Source organism: Procambarus clarkii, chromosome 50, assembly GCF_040958095.1.
Source record: "Procambarus clarkii isolate CNS0578487 chromosome 50, FALCON_Pclarkii_2.0, whole genome shotgun sequence".
Classification (NCBI taxonomy): Eukaryota; Metazoa; Arthropoda; class Malacostraca; order Decapoda; family Cambaridae; genus Procambarus; species Procambarus clarkii.
The window spans coordinates 17,296,662-17,324,038 of NC_091199.1; the positions used below are offsets into that span (position 1 = coordinate 17,296,662).

General features: G+C 43.4%; 1 protein-coding gene across 1 annotated transcript in view; it reads left to right on the forward strand.

Annotated features, from left to right (window-relative positions):
* LOC123772628 (multidrug resistance-associated protein 1) overlaps positions 1-27,377 on the forward strand; it is a 208,421-nt gene that overhangs the window by 26,575 nt on the left and 154,469 nt on the right. The window contains exons 3-5 of the mRNA XM_069303618.1: positions 7,517-7,639; positions 11,597-11,743; positions 13,983-14,108. Of these exons, the coding sequence (XP_069159719.1) occupies positions 7,517-7,639; positions 11,597-11,743; positions 13,983-14,108 (396 nt within the window). The remainder of the gene's footprint in view (positions 1-7,516; positions 7,640-11,596; positions 11,744-13,982; positions 14,109-27,377) is intronic.

Genomic DNA, 27,377 nt, shown 5'->3' on the forward strand with positions numbered 1-27,377 from the left:
GTAACAACTCTTGTATATATCTCAAAAAAAAAAAGTATGGGGTGGCAGTACATCAAATGGTCGGTCAACCACTGTAAGTGGTGTCCCAATAGAGGACTCTGTCTAGGGAGGTTCATAGTCATCTTCCTCATCAGTCATGTTAGCTAACTTCATGTGGTCTAAATGTTCATATATATTCTCTCCTGTTACCAAATTCTTAAGTTTGTTCTTGTTACCCTTGATAAGTTCTATTACCATATGTGGACCCAAAAATTTCTTAGTTAGCTTGTACATAGGACCAGACCTGTGTTGGTTAAGTTCCATTACTACAGATCCAATAGTTATTTTACTGGGCTTAGCTCGTGCATTCCTTGCTCGAGTGAACTCGCCTGTTGCCTTGGATAATTGTTCTTGTATTTTCTTGAAAACTAGTTGCATTTGTTTACGCTTTACCTGAACAAAATCATCTATGTTATACAAAGGAGTGGGGGGGGGGTACATTAATCAATTCATTAGGTAGGATCTTAACTGTACCATAAAGAATAGCGTGAGGTGTGTCACCTGTAGAAACATTAACTGTAGAAGTTATGGCACACTGAATTAGGGATATGAACTCATCCCAATTACTGTTATCAAAATTGAACGTGACTCTCAAGGCATCTAACACTTTCCTGTTAGTACGCGCTGCCAACCCATTGGCAGAGCTATCATTGCTAGATGATATAGCATAATACTACATTTTTTAATGTTATATAAATCACACAAGCTAGTTAAGATACTATTATTGAACTCTGGACCATTATCTGAAAGAATTATTTTAAGTATACTATATCTATAAATTATGTAGTCATGGAATGCACTGGCTATAGTTTCTCCTGTTTTATTCGGGATAGGAACTAGTTCGCAATACTGTGAAAAATTATCAACCATTACTTACAAGTATTTGTTCCCCTTTTCTGTTTATGCAAAATTTGTTAACAAATCCATTGAAATTCGTTCCTAAGGAGCTTTTGTTGCTGGGTACACATGAATTGGGTTAGGTTCTGCTACATGTCCCTTGTGCTGTAAGCAGGTCAAACATCTGTCAACATAATGAGCAATCTCCTTAGCCATTTTTGGCCAAAAATACTTCAATCGACCTTGCTGGAATGTACGATCTTTTCCTGGGTGTGCACTTGTGGGAGCATCTTGGATAATCTTGGAACACAGTTGGTACCAAGACATCTGGAATAATTAACTGACAACACTTCCTTGGGGTTATCCTAACCGTTACTACTCTAAACAGTAAATTGTCTGACATCACTAACTCTTTCAATGGTACTGGAGATTTAATTGTGAATCGGGAGAGTATCTTCCTTAGTCAAAAACTTAATCACGGGTGCCCATATGGGATCTTCTCTGTTCAGTCTCGACTACTGTACCGTCTAATACTGGGTAATTTAACTGAATCACAGCTACGTGTCGAGAAAACTCATCAGCTACAACATTTTGCTTTCCTGGAATATAACCAAATGTGGGACTGAACTCTTAAATTGTGAGCAAATATACAGTAAACTTTCCAATGAGGTTGTTATTCTTGAACAATGGAATTAATGGTTGGTGATCTGTAAGAACATGAACTAGGTAATTATAAATTGTATCCCTGAAATGTTTGAAAGCCCATACTCCTGTTAAAGCTTCACGTTCTCTTGCACTATAATTTTTCTCTTCTTTAGATAATGTACGGCTTGCATAAGCTATTGTGTGATCTCTGTGACCTTCTGTTTGAAGTAATGCAGCTCCTAAGCCTATGTCACTAGCTTCTGTAACCAACGTAAAAGGTTTAGAAAAATCTGGACACCTAAGGGCAGGTGACGAAATCAATGCTGCTTTGAGCTTTTTGAATGACTGTTCCTGGGCTTCTTCCCTAACAAATGGTTCATCTTTTCTTTGCAACTTGTAAGATGGAGCGGCTATAATAGAGAATCCAGCAATAAACGAACGATACAATCCTACAAGACCTGTGAACTGTCTCACAGCTTCTGCAGTACAAGGTGTTGGAAAGTCACAGGCAGCAATAATTTTTTATTCATTTAATGAATGGGCCTGAAGGTGTGACTGTATGACCGAGGAAATTAATCTTTTCCTTAAAAATGAGCACTTTAAGAATTTTATTTTTAAATTTGCTTCTGTGAGCTTTGCAAGTACTTTCTCAAAGTTTTGGAAATGAGTCTGAACATCTTGCAACATAATTATGAGATCATTAAGGTACACTAGAAGAATACTTCCTATCAATCTACGAAATTGATTAGTCATGAGCCGTGAAAAGGTTATTGGACTACTCCGCAAACCAAATGGCATTCTTTTGAAATGAAAATGACCATTGGGAGTAATAAAGGCTGTCAACTGGTTGTTTTACTTTCCTCATCAAGGGGGATTTGCCAGAATCCCTGCAACAAATCTAACGTTGAGAATACTTTGTTTCAACCAATACTTTGCAACAAATTACTTAAGACAGGAAGTGGGAAACGATCAGCTATAGTTACTCTGTTAAGCTTCCGATAATCGATTACAGGTCTTCAAGTACCATCTCACTTTGGTACAAGAATCAATGGAGCGTTCCATGGCGAATTATTCGACTCAATTACATCACTCTGTAACATTTCCTCTGTGAGTCTATCAGCTTCTGCTCTCTGAGAATGGTGTAGACAGTAAGCTGATACATAAATAGGCATAATTCCATGCTCAAGGGGTATTTTATGCATAATAAGAGCAGTGAGACGTAACTTTTCTCCTGGTAGAGCAACAACGGTTCTATTCCTGTTCAAAATATCCAAAAGTTGAACCACGAAGTCAGGGAAATCAGTAGGACTGAGGTGTTGGGCTTGAATCTCTGGCTGAGATCCCTGTTCTTCTGGTGTGAGAGTACACACAGTACGTTCCATGGAGACATCGTCCACGACTTGCACAGGTAATGAGTAATGGGCAAAATCTACAACATGGGTGCCAGACTGGAGACGGATGTTGGCATTACTAGTGTTTGTAACATACAATGTAACAGTAGCATCCTGCACTGTGTGCCAGGAGGGTTCAACAAATGTACCTTTCACTTAACACGTTTCACTTTCTGCAATGACATCCAACAACTCAGGCACTCCCTGGACCTTATCTCTTACTCTAGTGAGAGAATGAGAGTGTCCATTTCATGCAGTGGTTATACAGCACAGTGTCAGTAGCTGTGGAACCACTGACTTCAGAGATGGAAGCTGCTAGGCGAGCAAGACAATGAGAATCCGTTAAGGCGTCCCCCCTCCAGAAAGTCTCCATACTCACTCTCCTTAACAACTGCACAGCTAAGATGCTTCAATCGCATGCCTGTTTTCTTGGGTATGCTACCATGACAAGGATCTGACAAACCAACGCTAGCAAGTCGAGTGTCGACAAAATTAACGTAATCTAAGTGAAGGTTGAACTCATGGCCCTGTCCATACATGCTACACAAGGGTATGACTTGGTCTTTGATACTAATGTTCCACCGATGGGGGAACAAAGCAATATTTTCATCAATCATGGTGTACAAACCTAGAAGAATGTCACCAGGAAAATGAATACTGTCAACAACTAAACATGTTATAGACAGTGTGATGTCTTCTCTGGAACAGGGTGCTTACTTGCAATATCGCTAAGAGCTGAAGGCTTGACAATATTCATTTTTGCACCTGAGTCAATGACTTTGAAAATTCTACTATGTACATTGGCTGATACAAGAGGACCATCACTTGAAAATGGACAAGTTACTACTTGTGACTTATGTTGCCTAGGATGTCTGTGCCTCGTCTGGGTCAAATTCACGGTGGTTCCGTCAACATCTACAACTGGCCAAGAGTCAGTGTTCTCCTCTGTCAAGCGACCAAATCTATTTTGGGTTGTTACTGAGTACACAGGGAGGGCACTAAGACTGGTTAACTTGAAATTGGTTAGCAGATGGCTTTGGGGGTTTCCCAATGACATGGAGTGAACATTCTAAGCTCTAGCACTCTGTGACCGAGTATTATAATTTGACATATTATTATAGATGGCCTGGGTGTTGTAATTACGTGAGTTCTGATTATGTCCTGGACGCTGTGCACCTCGCCAAGACTGACTGTGGGAGCTACAAGGTGGGGATGTCTTTTGCCGAGCTCTTCAATCTGCAGTGTGGTGACCAACTTATTTGTGATACTTACAATATGGGAGCCTAGAGTTATTAGACTGATGAGGAGACCGAGAGAATTGTCTCAGGGGGGGGAAGAGGGGTGATGATCTAGGAGCGGACCAACAGTCCCTTGCAAGGTGGTTAGTCTTACCAGAATGCACACAAGGGAGTGGATGGTCGTGGGCTATGGCGTCTCGGCAACTTACGAGGAGGAGAATTTGATTGCGAGCTATGACCATGGTTGTGGTTCTGCGACCAAGAGTTTTGAGAATTTGTGGGAGGGTGCTGAAAGCTAGTTAATACATTCACAGCATCATAGGGTGGCAACAGTTGAACACTTTGGGAGCCAACTTGTCTGCTGCATTATTTATGGCCTCAAACACTTCACCCATTGCATGTTGAGATCCAAAATTTTGTTGTTCTAGGATACGTTTAGGAAAAAAAACGTTACAAAAAATAGGTTACTCTTGGGCAAAATGAATTAAAGTCCTAAATGCTATAATTTTAGCCATGGCTACTGAAGTCTGATTTGTTATTATCCACCCATGATGAACTAACCATAGCAGTCACTAAGGCATACAAATACTGATCTAGACGGCTAGTAAGAGCATTAAATGATTCACCAGGCTGCATGGTGGCATTGGCAATTTTCTTAACTAACCTATATGAACTGGCCGATCCATCACCGTGTTCAAGAAAGAACTCAATAAGCACCTCCAAAAGGTACCTGATCAATCAGGCTGTGAATCATACATTAGGTTGCAAGGAGCCGCGTCCAATAGCCTGGTTGACCAGTGCAACAACGAGGAGGCCTGGTCGACGACCCGGCCGCGGGGACGCTAAGCCCCAAAACCACCTCAAGGTAACTTCAAGGTAATGTAATATGGGTCGAGGTCTCATTTGTTAACAAAGAGCCAGCAAAAGAAATCCTTAAATTCTGGCCATGACTGGAGGCTAACAATGGCTTTCTCATCAACTACAAAATGTGCATCACCTTTGGTGGTGTCAACAATTGACTAAGCAATTGGCAAATAATCATCATCAGAAGGCTCTGAGAAACGAGCCTTGGCCTTTGTTTCAACTTTGCTAAACCACGATTCCAATAAGCTAGATTCCCCAGCAAATAGTGGAATAGCCATTTCCTGAGCTGACCTCTAGACATTAGTACAAGCAACTGCTCCATTTCAGTCAGGGGTTGCAACAGTGGTAGGCATTGTCACTATCGTGGAAGTGACGTTTGAACGCAAATTATAATTCAATGCACTAGGCATCAGAAATAGAATACACAAAAATAAAAAAAACACTCCCCCAAAAATATCAAACTTGGCTAAAGTAAGGAAATGTCAGAAATATTTTTTTTAAATTGTACTTCAGCAACAAAAAAATTATAAAAACAAGCAAAATTGTGAATTAAATTAGCAACCTGGTAGGAATATGGCTGGAATTAGTTATGTAAATTAATTAAACCAGGCTAAGCACAGCAAATTAGATTATATAACTGGAAAGTGTATTAGCAATTTTCATTAAACAAATAATTCAACACTCAACAAGGGACACTGTAAGAAATATGGGTTTAGTATAAACAAACTGGACACAGGTATATGTAGAACATGCTATGGTAACATTTTAATGTCAAATGCTGAAAGAATAAATTTCGAATTAAGGTCTGGAGAATTATAAAAAAAATTATATTTCGCAAGTCCTTAAATGCTGGAAAACAATGATTTCTTACTTCTCTGAACTTTGAATTTACTAATAACACTCTAGTAAAACAATTAATACACAATGGAATTACTGTAGGAAGCAGGAAATGTTGAAATGACTCAGGGAAACTGGTGTGTGTGTGTGTGTGTGTGTGTGTGTGTGTGTGTGTGTGTGTGTGTGTGTGTGTGTGTGTGTGTGTGTGTGTGTGTGTGTGTGTGTGTGTGTGTGTTTTGAGAGGCTACCAGCTCCAATATTTAACATGTCGCTGGAAAGTTAATACATATGATATTGTGGATATATTTATGTAAATCCTTCTTAAAGCATGGCACATTAAGCCCTAGCTCTTAATTACTTAACTCGGGACTGCAGGATATACAACATAACCATGGCCAACATGAAAAACAGCGTCGAGGCATGTGAAGAGGCACATGTGGCGTTTATTTATGTTTCGGGGGCAGGCAGCGCTCCTTATGGCCGTGTCGAGAAGCTTGGGTGGAGCCCTCACTAGAGATGATGTCGGGTGCACGACGATAATGCAGAGACAATGATGATAACGAAGGAACCACAATTGCTATGCAGGAGTGCTCTGATGAATGGTGGAGCAGTGGCGGTGGTGAGAGGTGGCGACATGAGTGGAAGCTAGCGGCAACACTAGTCAGACATTTGCAATCCACCAATTAATTCTCAAATAACTGCACAACACAACCAATGAACAGTTGAAACTTGAGACGACGATTGCAGTAGCTGGTAAACACACACAAGGCTTGTTGCTGTCGGCTTGGGTGGTGGTGGTGGTTGGCGCAGGTTCCAAAATGGAGCGGGAAATTCAAAATGGCTGGTGCAGGAATCTTCCTCTCCCTTCACTGATGAAATGGCGTTCTCTCTCTGGTAAATATTGTGCCTTCTGAGACGGTGACCTAGAGTAGTGGTTGACAGTAAGACCATAGACTGGTACAATTTAAATGAATATTAATGATGCGCGGGAGGTGGCTGGAAACATGTATATACTAACTATACTATGTATATACTATACTAACAGTCTCCGTGGTGTAGTGGTAAGACACTCGCCTGGCGTTCCGCGAGCGCTATGTCATGGGTTCGTATCCTGGCCAGGGAGGATTTACTGGGCGCATTCCTTAACTGTAGCCTCTGTTTAACGCAACAGTAAAATGTGTACTTGGATGAAAAAACGATTCTTCGCGGCAGGGGATCGTATTCCAGGGACCATAGGATTAAGGACTTGCCCGAAACGCTACGCGTACTAGTGGCTGTACAAGAATGTAACAACTCTTGTATATATCTCAAAAAAAAAAAATGTGACGATGTGGGCATTTGAGTTTTCGTTCCTCAGAAAAATAAATTCTGAATCCCACCGCTGCCACCAGTATTCGTCGCCTTAGACGTACGGTACTTGCTCATACACAGTAGTTCACTTCAGTAGTTTATTGGGTAAAGGCAACAAGGTATAGATGTGGCCTGCCGAGGTCCTTCCTAACTCTGGTCTAGTGAGATACTGAGACCTGACTCAAGAGCGGCCAGTGCCGGCTCTGTGGAACATGACGTCAGAGGCCTACTCGCCTGTGATTGGCTATACCCCAACTATCATACAATTTGAATACTAACACATAATACTGAGCCACACACACACACGACCTGCAGGTGGTGTCGACGCTGGTGCTGGCCTGCGAGGCTGTGAGCTTCTTCGATGTTGTGGACCGTAGCAGCGGCGAAGACGTTCCTGGCGTCGACTACATGGCGCCCGCACTCATCTTCCTGTCCGTGGTGAGTATACTCCCCGCCCTCAAATTCCTGTCCGTGGTGAGTATACTCCCCGCACTCATCTTCCTGTCCATGGTGAGTATACTTCCCGCACTCATCTTCCTGTCCGTGGCGAGTATACTCCCCGCCCTCACCTTCCTGTCCGTGGTGAGTATACTCCCCACACTCATCTTCCTGTCCGTGGTGAGTATACTTCCCGCACTCATCTTCTTGTCCGTGGTGAGTATACTCCCTGCCCTCATCTTCCTGTCCGTGGTGAGTATACTTCCCGCACTCATCTTCCTGTCCGTGGCGAGTATACTCCCTGCCCTCATCTTCCTGTCCGTGGTGAGTATACTCCCTGCCCTCATCTTCTTGTCCATGGTGAGTATACTCCCTGCCCTCATCTTCCTGTCCGTGGTGAGTATACTCACGAGACAGTAGCATACAGTGACTAGTAAGGTCAGAGCATACAGTGACTAGTTAGGTCAGAGCATACAGTGACTAGTAAGGTCAGAGCATACAGTGACTAGTTAGGTCGGAGCATATAGTGGCTAGTAAGGTCGGAGCATATAGTGGCTAGTAAGGTCGGAGCATACAGTGACTAGTTAGGTTGGAGCATACAGTGGCTAGTAAGGTCAGAGCATACATTGGCTAGTAAGGTCAGAGCATACAGTGGCTAGTAAGGTCAGAGCATACATTGGCTAGTAAGGTCAGAGCATACGGTGGCTAGTAAGGTCGGAGCATATAGTGACTAGTAAAGTCGGAGCATACAGTGGCTAGTAAGGTCGTAGCATTCAGTGACTAGTAAGGTCGGAGCATACAGTGACTAGTAAGGTGGGAGCATATAGTGACTAGTAAGGTCTGAGCATACATTGGCTAATAAGGTCAGAGCATACAGTGGCTAGTAAGGTCAGAGCATACAGTGACTAGTAAGGTCGGAGCATACAGTGTCTAGTAAGGTGGGAGCATACAGTGACTAGTAAGGTCGGAGCATACATTGGCTAGTAAGGTCAAAGCATACAGTGGCTAGTAAGGTCAGAGCATATAGTGACTAGTAAGGTGGGAGCATACAGTGGCTAGTAAGGTCAGAGCATATAGTGACTAGTAAGGTGGGAGCATACAGTGGCTAGTAAGGTGGGAGCATACAGTGACTAGTTAGGTCGGAGCATAAGGTGGCTAGTAAGGTCGGAGCATATAGTGACTAGTAAAGTCAGAGCATTCAGTGACTAGTAAAGTCTGAGCATACAATGGCTAGTAAGGTCAGAGCATACAGTGGCTAGTAAGGTCGGAGCATACAGTGGCTAGTAAGGTCGGAGCATACATTGGCTAGTAAGGTCAGCATACAGTGGCTAGTAAGGTCAGAGCATATAGTGACTAGTAAGGTGGGAGCATACAGTGACTAGTAAGGTCGGAGCATACAATGGCTAGTAAGGTCGGAGCATACAGTGACTAGTAAGGTCAGAGCATACAGTGACTAGTAAGGTCGGAGCATACATTGGCTAGTAAGGTCAGAGCATACAGTGGCTAGTAAGGTCAGAGCATATAGTGACTAGTAAGGTGGGAGCATAGAGTGGCTAGTAAGGTGGGCGCATACAGTGACTAGTTAGGTCGGAGCATACGGTGGCTAGTAAGGTCGGAGCATATAGTGACTAGTAAAGTCGGAGCATTCAGTGACTAGTAAGGTCTGAGCATACAATGGCTAGTAAGGTCAGAGCATACAGTGGCTAGTAAGGTCGGAGCATACAGTGGCTAGTAAGGTCGGAGCATACATAGGCTAGTAAGGTCAGAGCATTCAGTGGCTAGTAAGGTCAGAGCATATAGTGACTAGTAAGGTGGGAGCATACAGTGACTAGTAAGGTCGGAGCATACAATGGCTAGTAAGGTCGGAGCATACAGTGACTAGTAAGGTCAGAGCATACAGTGACTAGTAAGGTCGGAGCATACAATGGCTAGTAAGGTCGGAGCATACAGTGACAAGTAAGGTCTGAGCATACAATGGCTAGTAAGGTCGGAGCATACAGTGACTAGTAAGGTCAGAGCATACAGTGACTAGTAAGGTCGGAGCATACAGTGACTAGTAAGGTCAGAGCATACAGTGACTAGTAAGGTCGGAGCATACAGTGACTAGTAAGGTCGGAGCATACAGTGACTAGTAAGGTCAGAGCATACAGTGACTAGTAAGGTCGGAGCATACAGTGACTAGTAAGGTCGGAGCATACAGTGACTAGTAAGGTCGGAGCATACAGTGACTAGTAAGGTCGGAGCATATAGTGACTAGTAAGGTGGGAGCATATAGTGACTAGTAAGGTGGGAGCATACAGTGGCTAGTAAGGTCAGAGCATACAGTGACTAGTAAGGTCAGAGCATACAGTGACTAGTAAGGTCGGAGCATACAGTGACAAGTAAGGTCGGAGCATACAGTGACAAGTAAGGTCGGAGCATACAGTGACTAGTAAGGTCTGAGCATACAGTGACTAGTAATGTCAGAGCATACAGTGACTAGTAAGGTCTGAGCATACAGTGACTAGTAAGGTGGGAGCATATAGTGACTAGTAAGGGCAGAGCATACAGTGGCTAGTAAGGTCAGAGCATATAGTGACTAGTCAGCTCGTCTATCCCTATGTCTATCCACTGTCTATCCCTGACAGTGTGTCTATCCCTGACAGTGTGTCTATCCCTGACAGTGTGTCTGTCCCTGACAGTGTGTCTATCCCTGACAGTGTGTCTATCCCTGACAGTGTGTCTATCCCTGACAGTGTGTCTATCCCTGACAGTGTGTCTATCCCTGACAGTGTGTCTATCCCTGACAGTGTATCTATCCCTGACAGAGTGTCTATCCCTGACAGTGTGTCTATCCCTGACAGTGTGTCTTTCCCTGACAGTGTGTCTATCCCTGACAGTGTATCTATCCCTGACAGTGTGTCTATCCCTGACAGTGTGTCTATCCCTGACAGTGTATCTATCCCTGACAGTGTGTCTATCCCTGACAGTGTGTCTATCCCTGACAGAGTGTCTATCCCTGACAGTGTGTCTATCCCTGACAGTGTATCTATCCCTGACAGTGTGTCTATCCCTGACAGTGTGTCTATCCCTGACAGTGTATCTATCCCTGACAGTGTATCTATCCCTGACAGTGTGTCTATCCCTGACAGTGTGTCTATCCCTGACAGAGTGTCTATCCCTGACAGTGTGTCTATCCCTGACAGTGTATCTATCCCTGACAGTGTGTCTATCCCTGACAGTGTGTCTATCCCTGACAGTGTGTCTATCCCTGACAGTGTATCTATCCCTGACAGAGTGTCTGTCCCTGACAGTGTGTCTATCCCTGACAGTGTGTCTATCCCTGACAGTGTATCTATCCCTGACAGTGTGTCTATCCCTGACAGTGTGTCTATCCCTGACAGTGTATCTATCCCTGACAGTGTATCTATCCCTGACAGTGTGTCTATCCCTGACAGAGTGTCTATCCCTGACAGTGTGTTTATCCCTGACAGTGTGTCTATCCCTGACAGAGTGTCTATCCCTGACAGTGTGTCTATCCCTGACAGTGTATCTATCCCTGACAGTGTGTCTATCCCTGACAGAGTGTCTATCCCTGACAGTGTGTCTATCCCTGACAGAGTGTCTATCCCTGACAGTGTCTATCCCTGACAGTGTGTCTATCCCTGACAGTGTGTCTATCCCTGACAGTGTATCTATCCCTGACAGTGTGTCTATCCCTGACAGTGTGTCTATCCCTGACAGTGTATCTATCCCTGACAGTGTATCTATCCCTGACAGTGTGTCTATCCCTGACAGAGTGTCTATCCCTGACAGTGTGTTTATCCCTGACAGTGTGTCTATCCCTGACAGTGTATCTATCCCTGACAGTGTGTCTATCCCTGACAGAGTGTCTATCCCTGACAGAGTGTCTATCCCTGACAGTGTGTCTATCCCTGACAGTGTATCTATCCCTGACAGTGTATCTATCCCTGACAGCTGCTGCAGCTGGTGTTCGTGATGCTGGAGAAGAAGCGAGGGATGCAGAGCTCTGGCTACTTGTTCACCTTCTGGCTGCTCCTGATGGTCCTGGCCATCCCTGAGTTCCGCACCACCATCAGACTCTACGACCAGACGGACGATCAGGTCAGAACCGCCAATCACGTCTCCTCTCCGTCTTTCCTTAATATTATTAATGCATCATTTGAAGAGATGGTCCCTGTAGCAGAGTGGTCTGCGTCCACGACTCACGCTTGAGGTATACCTGGGAGCTTATATATGGGAGTTTATATCTCCCAGGCATAAATGGTGGGAAATAATTATTACCCACCAAGCATTATTATCCACTAAGCATCATTACCCACCAAGCATCATTACCCACCAAGCATCATTACCCACCAAGCATCATTACTCACCAAGCATTATTACCCACCAAGCATTATTACCCACCAAGCATCATTACCCACCAAGCATCATTACCCACCAAGCATCATTACCCACCAAGCATCATTACCCACCAAGCATCATTACCCACCAAGCATTATTACCCACCAAGCATCATTACCCACCAAACATCATTACCCACCAAGCATCATTACCCACCAAGCATCATTACCCACCAAGCATTATTACCCACCAAGCATCATTACCCACCAAACATCATTACCCACCAAACATCATTACCCACCAAGCATTATTACCCACCAAGCATCATTACCCACCAAACATCATTACTCACCAAACATCATTACCCACCAAGCATTATTACCCACCAAGCATCATTACCCACCAAGCATCATTACCCACCAAGCATTATTACCCACCAAGCATTATTACCCACCAAGCATCATTACCCACCAAACATCATTACCCACCAAGCATCATTACCCACCAAGCATTATTACCCACCAAGCATCATTACCCACCAAACATCATTACCCACCAAGCATTATTACCCACCAAACATCATTACTCACCAAACATCATTACCCACCAAGCATTATTACCCACCAAGCATTATTACCCACCAAGCATCATTACCCACCAAGCATCATTACCCACCAAGCATCATTACCCACCAAACATCATTACTCACCAAGCATTATTACCCACCAAGCATCATTACCCACCAAGCATCATTACCCACCAAGCATCATTACCCACCAAGCATTATTACCCACCAAGCATTATTACCCACCAAGCATTATTACCCACCAAGCATTATTACCCACCAAGCATCATTACCCACCAAGCATCATTACCCACCAAGCATCATTACTCACCAAACATCATTACCCACCAAGCATTATTACCCACCAAGCATTATTACCCACCAAGCATCATTACCCACCAAGCATCATTACCCACCAAGCATCATTACCCACCAAGCATCATTACCCACCAAGCATCATTACCCACCAAACATCATTACTCACCAAACATCATTACCCACCAAGCATTATTACCCACCAAGCATCATTACCCACCAAGCATCATTACCCACCAAGCATTATTACCCACCAAGCATTATTACCCACCAAGCATCATTACCCACCAAACATCATTACCCACCAAGCATCATTACCCACCAAGCATTATTACCCACCAAGCATCATTACCCACCAAACATCATTACCCACCAAGCATTATTACCCACCAAACATCATTACTCACCAAACATCATTACCCACCAAGCATTATTACCCACCAAGCATTATTACCCACCAAACATCATTACCCACCAAACATCATTACTCACCAAACATCATTACCCACCAAGCATTATTACCCACCAAGCATCATTACCCACCAAGCATCATTACCCACCAAACATCATTACTCACCAAGCATTATTACCCACCAAGCATCATTACCCACCAAGCATCATTACCCACCAAGCATTATTACCCACCAAGCATTATTACCCACCAAGCATCATTACCCACCAAGCATCATTACCCACCAAGCATCATTACCCACCAAGCATCATTACCCACCAAACATCATTACTCACCAAGCATTATTACCCACCAAACATCATTACTCACCAAGCATTATTACCCACCAAGCATTATTACCCACCAAGCATTATTACCCACCAAGCATCATTACCCACCAAGCATTATTACCCACCAAGCATTATTACCCACCAAGCATTATTACCCACCAAGCATTATTACCCACCAAGCATCATTACCCACCAAGCATCATTACCCACCAAGCATCATTACCCACCAAGCATCATTACCCACCAAGCATCATTACCCACCAAGCATCATTACCCACCAAGCATCATTACCCACCAAGCATCATTACCCACCAAGCATCATTACCCTAGACTCGTTAAGACAACAGAAAGCTAACATCAGTATAACATCATCTGCAGGATAGTGATGTTGACAGTCTGAGGCTCTCAGTGTACTGTCTCTACTTCTTCTTTACCGTCCTCATGGTCATCCTCAACTGCTTTGGTGACGCAACTCCACGCTACCTGAAGTATCCGCGAGGCCAAGTAAGTATCTGCGAAGCTGAGTAAGTATCCGCGAGGCCAAGTAAGTATCCGCGAGGCCAAGTAATATCCACAAGACCAAGTAAGTGTCCGTGAGGCCAAGTATCTACGAGGCCAAGTATCTACGAGGCCAAGTGAGTATCTGCTAAACCAAGTGAGTATCAGCGAGGACAAGTAAGTATCGGCGAAGTCAAGTGAGTATCCGCGAGGTTAAGTAAGTATCCAGGAGGCCAAGTTCTGCTTGTTAAGTGGGAAGCTTTGTCTCTCACGAGAAGTAACCACTTAGAATGTAACCTGCCTCTGTGTCTCGTGACAAGTCACCAATAAGAATATAACCTGCCTCTGTGTCTCGCGACAAGTCACCACTGTGGGAGTTGTGCCCAGGCTACGGTGGGGTGAGGACGTGTCACCTGACCTCTCTGGTTATTGACGTCAGGCATTGCCTGGTGCTGGCTGTGTGAGGGATGACGCTGTTTGGCGTGTCGGCGACATGGGGACCCCCCCTACTCCCTGTTCACCGGACTGAAACTATTGGGCTTGAATTTTCTGGCCGAGCATCATACCCTGCACGTGAAATAGTGTTACTGGATATGCTATGAGTTCGTGTTGCCGACGTGTACAGGCTCCAGTTGTTAACAACCTACCGGGCACTCGTGAAGTTAAACTCCGCGGCAGTTTACTGGGGCTTTGTGATAAGCTATGATGGGCGGACATTTATGCTCCCTGGAGACGGTGGTACCGTCACTATTTCGGACCGCTGTTGCGCTATGACATATGGGGATCTGCATGGTGTGCCTTTCGAGTTCTCAGAGGCCCTACTACGAAGGTATTTTGGCCGGTTTGGAACGGTGGTTTCCCTCCGAATGAACTCCATCTCTTCCAGCAGGTGGCGTGGAGTCTCGTATGGGACCCAGATTCTCGGCCTGCGGCTCAAGTCTCTTGTTCCCTCAACGGTTACCTTGATGGGCTACACTATGCGGGCGTTCTACGCAGGGCAGCCATGACAATGTTTTCGTTAAGGCCTTGAGGGGCACCAGGCGGCCGCTTGTACTTGGGGGGCGGCTGCTCCCACTAACTTTTTTCGGGAAGAGGATTTCCCTGCGGTGGTGGTGCAGGATGTGTCGCCTTGTGATGGAGTGGGTGGGGAGGTTTCCCCTACTGCCTGCTGGCCCGGTGTTGGTCCGGGTTCCTAGGCTGGTGGGCCGGTGGATACGAGTTGTGGTGCTCGTGACGAGGTGGTGGTGTGTGCGGCCCCACCCCTGCGGTCATCCTCTATGCTTCCGCGGGATTCTTTGCCTGTGCGGGCCTCTTCTCCCCCGGCTGTATCATCGTCTTCGCGGACTCCCTCGCCTGCGCGGGGTCCCTTCTCTTCCGCCAGCCGCACCTGTTGGTTCTCCGGGTCCGGTGTCCTTGGTGGGTGGAAGCCTCATCCCCAGTGTCGATGTGGCTGACTATCTGTGTGGTCGTGCTACCTCGTCTTTGGGGCGGCCGGCCGAAGGCTCTTCTCAGGCGACAATTGCAGAGGGTGACAGCTTTGACGATCAACGCCCTGTCCCTAAGCATTCTCGTCAGGATAGGGATGAGTCGCCTCCCCGTGTGTGGGCTGATGAATACGAAGATGTGGGTGACGATGCTGTGGGTGGCCCTGTGCTGCCTCCTGCGTTGGATCATGTGCCTCTTGCTGGTGGCTCCCCACCGAGGGCGGTTGCCTTTGGTGGCCGCGACCTCGTGTTGGTGTCGATGAAGGAGGTGCATCAGGGAGCCTCTGCTCCTGTTCCTGATGGTGGGGGACATGGCACATCTGACAGCTCTCCCTGCGTGAGGCTCTGTGCGGCGCCCGACGTGGGACCTGGTGTGCCAGCTGCTGTGCGGGCTTGCGCGCTGCCCGGTATGCTTACCCGTGCGCAGCCCTGTGACCGGCCCCCCTAGGAGGAAGCCCTTCCCTGTCATCTTCCCGTCCGGGGAAGTGTATGATGGGACTCGTCCTATGAGGTGTGGCTTTGGTGGCCTGGTGCGTCCTGTCCTGTGGAACCCTTCTTCTATTTGGGTTCCGTGGGTGCAGAGTTTTGTCACTGGGGTACCGAATTTAATGCCTCAGCTTTGTGTGGCTCCTGGCCGTCCAGTCTCTGATGATGAGCTGTTGCTTTGGAAGGCTTACTGCTTGCGTTTTCCAGAGCAGCAATACCCGGATAAGTATGAGTAGTCCGTGTGGTTGGATTTTTTGTTTGTCTTTGATTGCTTGGTGCTTGTTCTTGTGTGTGGGTGTGATTTTGTTTCCCGGTGCCTGCATGCACGGGTGCGGGTTTTTGTGTGTGTGCGAATGTATGGTGTGGGTGTTTGTTGCTGGCTCCTGCGTGGGCCTGTTTCGATGTAGGCCTCTGTGTCTCACGACAAGTCACCACTAAGAATGTAACCTGCCTCTGTGTCTCCCAAGAAATCACCACTAAGCATATAACCTGCCTCTGTTTCTCACGACAAGTCACGACTAAGAATATAACCTGCCGTATGGAGGAGGGAGGAAAGACTGGTGGTAACTACAGAAGCACCAATCTGTCTCCTGAGGTCAGAGCAGCATCTATCAGGCATATGAAGTCCCTGGAAATGGGTCTTAGAAGATGAGGCATCTAGCCCATATATGCAGTTCTCATAATGTATGCATGTATTGAGAAAATGAACCTCAGTCTCTCTGATGAAATTATATTCCAAAAGATCACCTGAGGATTTAGGATTAAATGGATTTAGATACTACTGACGAACCGTAAACAATGGTAAACAGGTTGTTTGAAACAGTCAGTGGGAAAAGGTCTGGGCTTCGCCCGAAATAATGCCCGAAACGCTTTGCGATGCCCGAAGCGCTTTGCGTAATAGTGGCTTTAGGCATTGTATGTACTAGCACTACCTATAAGTCAACCAATCTTTGTAAAAATTTCTTGTATGTATGTACCTTACCTAAATAAACATTTTATTTTATTTTATTTTTATAACTACTGGAGAGTATGAACCTGATCATTCCTATGAGACAGTAGATGGGTTGATTTCCTTGCCCCTTCCGGGTCCTATTTACAGGGGTACTGTGCAAGGAAGTCCCTGCTGACCCGTATCTTAATTAATATGTGCCTATTAGAGAAAACAGAAATTTAATGGCTAACATTTTCATACTAACCCCAAGTCGATCGAAAAAGAATTGGATTTTATACAAATATTTTTTAATCGCACGTAAATTTACGACGCTCTGGCAACTACTGGACAAAATACGGCTATTTACGCGTCGTTTATTTACGACCCAGGAGCACTAAAGTGATTAATTAATAATTACACTTGACGTCAGCTGGAGGTATGTTCCTGACATCTTGTAGGTTCCTAATATCCCATGTTTTCGGAAGACTTTAAGTGAAATTCTCGTGTTTAATTTCACTTAAGAAATGGAGATTGAAGGTAAGTTGACACTCCTGGGTGTGGCAATCTGAGAAGGAATGGTGGTTTATACTATGGGAATTAACATAAGAATTTGCCTTAATGCAAGTAATCAGTGCCCTGACCAGCACCAGCCAAGTCTTATCGGAACCTTTGTATTGTCGGACTGGAAAATGGAAGGCTGGCGAAAAATGACACATTGTCCTGTTTTCTGTTTTGGGTTCTCTAGTAGGTTAGGAGAGGACACTATAAATTGACCCTTTTCTTGACGCTGCGAACCATGTACACCAGCCAGCACTGACTGGACCACACAGCTCACCATACACACACCAGCCGGCACTGACTGGACCACACAGCTCACCATACACACACCAGCCGGCACTGACTGGACCACACAGCTCACCATACACACACCAGCCGGCACTGACTGGACCACACAGCTCACCATACACACACCAGCCGGCACTGACTGGACCACACAGCTCACCATACACACACCAGCCAGCACTGACTGGACCACACAGCTCACCATACACACACCAGCCGGCACTGACTGGACCACACAGCTCACCATACACACACCAGCCGGCACTGACTGGACCACACAGCTCACCATACACACACCAGCCGGCACTGACTGGACCACACAGCTCACCATACACACACCAGCCGGCACTGACTGGACCACACAGCTCACCATACACACACCAGCCAGCACTGACTGGACCACACAGCTCACCATACACACACCAGCCGGCACTGACTGGACCACACAGCTCACCATACACACACCAGCCGGCACTGACTGGACCACACAGCTCACCATACACAACAAGAGTAAGAAGACACCTAACTTACCCATGAAGAACTCTCCCGACTCTCAACGAAACACTATAAATAAATGTCGTTGTTATGAATAAGTGCACTAGTACTCCTGAGTACAATAAGTGCACTAGTACTCCTGAGTACAATAAGTGCACTAGTACTCCTGAGTACAATAAGTGCACTAGTACTCCTGAGTACAGTAAGTGCACTAGTACTCCTGAGTACAATAAGTGCACTAGTACTCCTGAGTACAATAAGTGCACTAGTACTCCTGAGTACAATAAGTGCACTAGTACTCCTGAGTACAATAAGTGCACTAGTACTCCTGAGTACAATAAGTGCACTAGCACTCCTGAGTACAATAAGTGCACTAGTACTCCTGAGTACAATAAGTGCACTAGTACTCCTGAGTACAGTAAGTGCACTAGTACTCCTGAGTACAGTAAGTGCACTAGTACTCCTGAGTACAATAAGTGCACTAGTACTCCTGAGTACAGTAAGTGCACTAGTACTCCTGAGTACAGTAAGTGCACTAGTACTCCTGAGTACAATAAGTGCACTAGTACTCCTGAGTACAATAAGTGCACTAGTACTCCTGAGTACAATAAGTGCACTAGTACTCCTGAGTACAATAAGTGCACTAGTACTCCTGAGTACAATAAGTGCACTAGTACTCCTGAGTACAATAAGTGCACTAGTACTCCTGAGTACAGTAAGTGCACTAGTACTCCTGAGTACAATAAGTGCACTAGTACTCCTGAGTACAATAAGTGCACTAGTACTCCTGAGTACAGTAAGTGCACTAGTACTCCTGAGTACAATAAGTGCACTAGTACTCCTGAGTACAGTAAGTGCACTAGTACTCCTGAGTACAGTAAGTGCACTAGTACTCCTGAGTACAGTAAGTGCACTAGTACTCCTGAGTACAATAAGTGCACTAGTACTCCTGAGTACAATAAGTGCACTAGTACTCCTGAGTACAATAAGTGCACTAGTACTCCTGAGTACAATAAGTGCACTAGTACTCCTGAGTACAATAAGTGCACTAGTACTCCTGAGTACAATAAGTGCACTAGTACTCCTGAGTACAATAAGTGCACTAGTACTCCTGAGTACAGTAAGTGCACTAGTACTCCTGAGTACAATAAGTGCACTAGTACTCCTGAGTACAGTAAGTGCACTAGTACTCCTGAGTACAGTAAGTGCACTAGTACTCCTGAGTACAATAAGTGCACTAGTACTCCTGAGTACAGTAAGTGCACTAGTACTCCTGAGTACAGTAAGTGCACTAGTACTCCTGAGTACAGTAAGTGCACTAGTACTCCTGAGTACAGTAAGTGCACTAGTACTCCTGAGTACAGTAAGTGCACTAGTACTCCTGAGTACAGTAAGTGCACTAGTACTCCTGAGTACAGTAAGTGCACTAGTACTCCTGAGTACAATAAGTGCACTAGTACTCCTGAGTACAGTAAGTGCACTAGTACTCCTGAGTACAATAAGTGCACTAGTACTCCTGAGTACAGTAAGTGCACTAGTACTCCTGAGTACAATAAGTGCACTAGTACTCCTGAGTACAGTAAGTGCACTAGTACTCCTGAGTACAATAAGTGCACTAGTACTCCTGAGTACAATAAGTGCACTAGTACTCCTGAGTACAATAAGTGCACTAGTACTCCTGAGTACAGTAAGTGCACTAGTACTCCTGAGTACAATAAGTGCACTAGTACTCCTGAGTACAGTAAGTGCACTAGTACTCCTGAGTACAATAAGTGCACTAGTACTCCTGAGTACAATAAGTGCACTAGTACTCCTGAGTACAATAAGTGCACTAGTACTCCTGAGTACAATAAGTGCACTAGTACTCCTGAGTACAATAAGTGCACTAGTACTCCTGAGTACAATAAGTGCACTAGTACTCCTGAGTACAATAAGTGCACTAGTACTCCTGAGTACAATAAGTGCACTAGTACTCCTGAGTACAATAAGTGCACTAGTACTCCTGAGTACAATAAGTGCACTAGTACTCCTGAGTACAATAAGTGCACTAGTACTCCTGAGTACAATAAGTGCACTAGTACTCCTGAGTACAATAAGTGCACTAGTACTCCTGAGTACAATAAGTGCACTAGTACTCCTGAGTACAATAAGTGCACTAGTACTCCTGAGTACAATAAGTGCACTAGTACTCCTGAGTACAATAAGTGCACTAGTACTCCTGAGTACAATAAGTGCACTAGTACTCCTGAGTACAATAAGTGCACTAGTACTCCTGAGTACAATAAGTGCACTAGTACTCCTGAGTACAATAAGTGCACTAGTACTCCTGAGTACAATAAGTGCACTAGTACTCCTGAGTACAATAAGTGCACTAGTACTCCTGAGTACAATAAGTGCACTAGTACTCCTGAGTACAATAAGTGCACTAGTACTCCTGAGTACAATAAGTGCACTAGTACTCCTGAGTACAATAAGTGCACTAGTACTCCTGAGTACAATAAGTGCACTAGTACTCCTGAGTACAATAAGTGCACTAGTACTCCTGAGTACAATAAGTGCACTAGTACTCCTGAGTACAATAAGTGCACTAGTACTCCTGAGTACAATAAGTGCACTAGTACTCCTGAGTACAATAAGTGCACTAGTACTCCTGAGTACAATAAGTGCACTAGTACTCCTGAGTACAATAAGTGCACTAGTACTCCTGAGTACAATAAGTGCACTAGTACTCCTGAGTACAATAAGTGCACTAGTACTCCTGAGTACAATAAGTGCACTAGTACTCCTGAGTACAATAAGTGCACTAGTACTCCTGAGTACAATAAGTGCACTAGTACTCCTGAGTACAATAAGTGCACTAGTACTCCTGAGTACAATAAGTGCACTAGTACTCCTGAGTACAATAAGTGCACTAGTACTCCTGAGTACAATAAGTGCACTAGTACTCCTGAGTACAATAAGTGCACTAGTACTCCTGAGTACAATAAGTGCACTAGTACTCCTGAGTACAATAAGTGCACTAGTACTCCTGAGTACAATAAGTGCACTAGTACTCCTGAGTACAATAAGTGCACTAGTACTCCTGAGTACAATAAGTGCACTAGTACTCCTGAGTACAATAAGTGCACTAGTACTCCTGAGTACAATAAGTGCACTAGTACTCCTGAGTACAATAAGTGCACTAGTACTCCTGAGTACAATAAGTGCACTAGTACTCCTGAGTACAATAAGTGCACTAGTACTCCTGAGTACAATAAGTGCACTAGTACTCCTGAGTACAATAAGTGCACTAGTACTCCTGAGTACAATAAGTGCACTAGTACTCCTGAGTACAATAAGTGCACTAGTACTCCTGAGTACAATAAGTGCACTAGTACTCCTGAGTACAATAAGTGCACTAGTACTCCTGAGTACAATAAGTGCACTAGTACTCCTGAGTACAATAAGTGCACTAGTACTCCTGAGTACAATAAGTGCACTAGTACTCCTGAGTACAATAAGTGCACTAGTACTCCTGAGTACAATAAGTGCACTAGTACTCCTGAGTACAATAAGTGCACTAGTACTCCTGAGTACAATAAGTGCACTAGTACTCCTGAGTACAATAAGTGCACTAGTACTCCTGAGTACAATAAGTGCACTAGTACTCCTGAGTACAATAAGTGCACTAGTACTCCTGAGTACAATAAGTGCACTAGTACTCCTGAGTACAATAAGTGCACTAGTACTCCTGAGTACAATAAGTGCACTAGTACTCCTGAGTACAATAAGTGCACTAGTACTCCTGAGTACAATAAGTGCACTAGTACTCCTGAGTACAATAAGTGCACTAGTACTCCTGAGTACAATAAGTGCACTAGTACTCCTGAGTACAATAAGTGCACTAGTACTCCTGAGTACAATAAGTGCACTAGTACTCCTGAGTACAATAAGTGCACTAGTACTCCTGAGTACAATAAGTGCACTAGTACTCCTGAGTACAATAAGTGCACTAGTACTCCTGAGTACAATAAGTGCACTAGTACTCCTGAGTACAATAAGTGCACTAGTACTCCTGAGTACAATAAGTGCACTAGTACTCCTGAGTACAATAAGTGCACTAGTACTCCTGAGTACAATAAGTGCACTAGTACTCCTGAGTACAATAAGTGCACTAGTACTCCTGAGTACAATAAGTGCACTAGTACTCCTGAGTACAATAAGTGCACTAGTACTCCTGAGTACAATAAGTGCACTAGTACTCCTGAGTACAATAAGTGCACTAGTACTCCTGAGTACAATAAGTGCACTAGTACTCCTGAGTACAATAAGTGCACTAGTACTCCTGAGTACAATAAGTGCACTAGTACTCCTGAGTACAATAAGTGCACTAGTACTCCTGAGTACAATAAGTGCACTAGTACTCCTGAGTACAATAAGTGCACTAGTACTCCTGAGTACAATAAGTGCACTAGTACTCCTGAGTACAATAAGTGCACTAGTACTCCTGAGTACAATAAGTGCACTAGTACTCCTGAGTACAATAAGTGCACTAGTACTCCTGAGTACAATAAGTGCACTAGTACTCCTGAGTACAATAAGTGCACTAGTACTCCTGAGTACAATAAGTGCACTAGTACTCCTGAGTACAATAAGTGCACTAGTACTCCTGAGTACAATAAGTGCACTAGTACTCCTGAGTACAATAAGTGCACTAGTACTCCTGAGTACAATAAGTGCACTAGTACTCCTGAGTACAATAAGTGCACTAGTACTCCTGAGTACAATAAGTGCACTAGTACTCCTGAGTACAATAAGTGCACTAGTACTCCTGAGTACAATAAGTGCACTAGTACTCCTGAGTACAATAAGTGCACTAGTACTCCTGAGTACAATAAGTGCACTAGTACTCCTGAGTACAATAAGTGCACTAGTACTCCTGAGTACAATAAGTGCACTAGTACTCCTGAGTACAATAAGTGCACTAGTACTCCTGAGTACAATAAGTGCACTAGTACTCCTGAGTACAATAAGTGCACTAGTACTCCTGAGTACAATAAGTGCACTAGTACTCCTGAGTACAATAAGTGCACTAGTACTCCTGAGTACAATAAGTGCACTAGTACTCCTGAGTACAATAAGTGCACTAGTACTCCTGAGTACAATAAGTGCACTAGTACTCCTGAGTACAATAAGTGCACTAGTACTCCTGAGTACAATAAGTGCACTAGTACTCCTGAGTACAATAAGTGCACTAGTACTCCTGAGTACAATAAGTGCACTAGTACTCCTGAGTACAATAAGTGCACTAGTGCTCCAGAGTACAATAAGTGCACTAGTGCTCCAGAGTACAATAAGTGCACTAGTACTCCTGAGTACAATAAGTGCACTAGAGTAGTGGGATTTATGCCTACGACGTGCAATTTTCATTTTTTCCAATGCACGTCGTAGGCATAGGGGGTTTTTGATAGCTACGACGTGCAATTTTCATTTTTTCCAATGCACGTCGTAGGCATAGGGGGTTTTTGATAGCTACGACGTGCAATTTTCATTTTTTCCAATGCACGTCGTAGGCATAGGGGGTTTTTGATAGCTACGACGTGCAATTTTCATTTTTTCCTATGCACGTCGTAGGCATAGGGGGTTTTTGATAGCTACGACCGGCTTTTTTCATTTTTTCCAAAGCCGGTCGTAGCATCTGGGGTTTTTCCTGTTTTTTTTCCCCTATGTCGGTCGTAGCATCTGGGGTTTTTCCTGTTTTTTTTCCCTATGTCTGTCGTAGCTTCAGGGGTTTTTCTGAATTTTTTTGTTCCTATACCGGTCGTAGCATCACAATTTGCCTGGGGGTAGGATTAAAATGCCGGTCCCTGGCATCCCCAAATTTCGTTGGCTCAGTGACCCTGCACAGACATTGCTAATGGTCAATGACGTCACCAGCTAGCCGCTCAGCATTCCTGCACCGGCATGTTCGAGGGGATTAAAAAGCCTGTCGTAGCATCATGGGTTTTGCGATACAACAGTGTCCTTGAAACCTAATATAAAATACCATCATCCCTAGTCTATTTTTAATTTCATATTTACTTCCAACCATTGCCCATTACATTTATCAAAGGGAAACAAGTATGTGAGGGAAGAACATAACTTCAGCACTGCAAGAAGTTATGTGTGTATTTTCAAGTTCGTCCCCTGCTGCCTGTATTTACCCAGGTCTTTTTCCTAAATATAAATATTTTTCGAGTTCTTCCCCTGTTACCTATATTCACCCAGGTCTTTTTCCTAAATATATAACTTATCCAATTCATTCCTGTTCTGTTTCATGTTGATACGTATAATGGGTCATTAATATTCCCCTTTACTATGACCATTCAGTCACACGTCTATCATGTCACCCCTATTTCTTCTTCATCATCGTCGTTCTAGAGAAGCACTGCAAGAAGTTATGTATGTATTTTCAAGTTCGTCCCCTGTTACCTATATTTACCCAGGTCTTTTTCCTAAATATAAAACTTATTCAATTCATGCCTATCCTGTTTCATGTTGATACGTATAATAGGTTATTAATATTCCCCTTTACTATGACCATTCAGTCGCACCTCTATCATGTCACCCCTATTTCTTCTTCGTCATCTTCATTCTAGAGAATGTAATTTGAGCTTTGACAATCTTTCTTGAAGGATCGTTTTATTATGCATAGGGCAAAAAATAAAATGAAAAAACTGCTATCATTCATTTATATGAAAAAACAGAGCCCTGGGCATTGACGATTTCAATGCGTTTTCAGTAGTAACCAATATTGTCCTTAACCTCACACACGTCTCACATTCGCTCAAAACATACCTCCCACACCTTGCTATGGCATATAACAAATAAAAAAATCTCATTCAGTAAAAGCAAGCCTCTCATATTTTAAAATAAGGCCTTCTGCGGCGCAAGGCGCGCTAAATGCGGATCCCAGGAGGTTCACACATAAGTGTGAACTCTTAATCTGGCTTAATACCTCACCTATACTCTGTGCTTCATCAAAGTTGATATTCAGCTACAATAGCTCGTATTTTGGCTCATTGCTTATATTTTCTGTTATTCATAAACCCGATCAAACCTTCCTAACCTAACCTATCCTAACTTATTATATATAACAAACAAATACATCCTACAGAACAGTTATTGTTGTTGTTTAGTGACATCGTGAAAAGCGACCTCAGGTATAGGGATAATGTATTGATGGTCATTAGCATATAGGTGTGAAGGTATTACAGTACCTTACTGGTTAGCTATGTATGACGTCACCAGACAACCAATGCTACCTTTGGCGTCCTACTGGCATGAGTATTTGATGATATTATTCAAAAATGACTAGACTATCCATCCCCACCTAACCTAATCAGAGGTATAAGAATATACATTTTAGTCATCCACAACTGTAATCATTATTCAGTGATAAGTTCAAAAGTATAACAGAATGCCAAATGTCATACTGCAATTTAAGCAGAATCGTACATCTGGCAGCATAGCAGGTGAGCTGAACATAAGAATAAAGGTGACTGCAGAGGTCCTATTGGCCCATACGAGGCAGCTCCTATATATTTCCACCCAATCTCATTCATGTCCACCCTATGCTTAAAACAACCAAGGGATCCCACTTAATGTATTAGTTTACAATAATAGTTTTAATAAATAGCTCTTATTCTAGTTTTATACACAACAGCAATTATGAAAACCCTATATCTAGATATTCTACTATAATCCACAAGTAGTTACCACACATCTGGCAGTACAGCGGATTAGTGGCTGTGTTCATAGGCTAGTCAACTGTCCTCACATCCATCAAATAGATATCCAAATGTCGCACCTCAATTCATCCATCTAGCAACTCAGCTGGATGTTAGCCACTATATTCATAGGCTAATCATTTCTACACCTCAAAAAATCCTAGTCTTGCTGCGCAAATCAGCTAACTTGTTTCTAAACCAACACTCGCAAATACAATCATGCATACCTACACATACTTCAAAACCTATGCATTCATAGAGAATAGCCTAGTTTTTGCCACCATTTCCCAATTAATCAGATGTAATTTATGCCATACACACAGAAAATATAGCATTTACACACCAAATATGCCATTTATGCACAAAATATATTATTTACACTCAAAATATACCATCACATAAAAAAATATGAGATTTTCATACAAAATATGTCAGTTGCAAACAAAAATATACCATTTACACAATATTGCATGTACACTCAGAGTATGACATTTACACAAAGTACGGTATTTTGCACAAATATATCAAAATGCTTATGCATTTAGACAATAAAAAATGCACTTTAACTAAAATTACACAATTTCACAAACGTAATTTTCACAAAATACCCACACATTGTCTCATAAACCAAAATACACTTACACCATAAAGATCTATTTTATCAAATTACAGAGCTTACACAAAATACACAATTTTCACACACAAATACAGTTTCACCAGTTACACTTCAACATATTAAAAACACAACTTGCATAAATGCACTATTATCACAAAAATTATTACACAGTTTGTGTAATTATTTTACATCTTTGCACAATTAATACAAGAAAACTTGCTATATAATTACTCAGCTTGCACAATGACAATCAATACCCAAAGGTATAAATAAACAATCCGTCCATATGCAATTACACAACATGCGCAATTAATACACAACTTATACAATATTACACATCTTTCATAATTATTACACACAACTTGAACAAATGCATATCTAGCACAAATACGTGCAATACATAACTACCCCAAATATGAAAATACACAACTAGCATAAATACACGATTTACACAAATACAATTGCGACATTTACACAACTTGCTCAAAAATATAATCAATACACAACTTACCAAAATATGAACAATACATAACTAGCACATATTCATTAAATCCACAACTATGCAATTTCCGCAAATACACATACAAAAACATATACAATTAATACATACAACTTGCACAAAACAATACACAATTTATAGAAATATAATCAATACATAATTTCAATAATCAT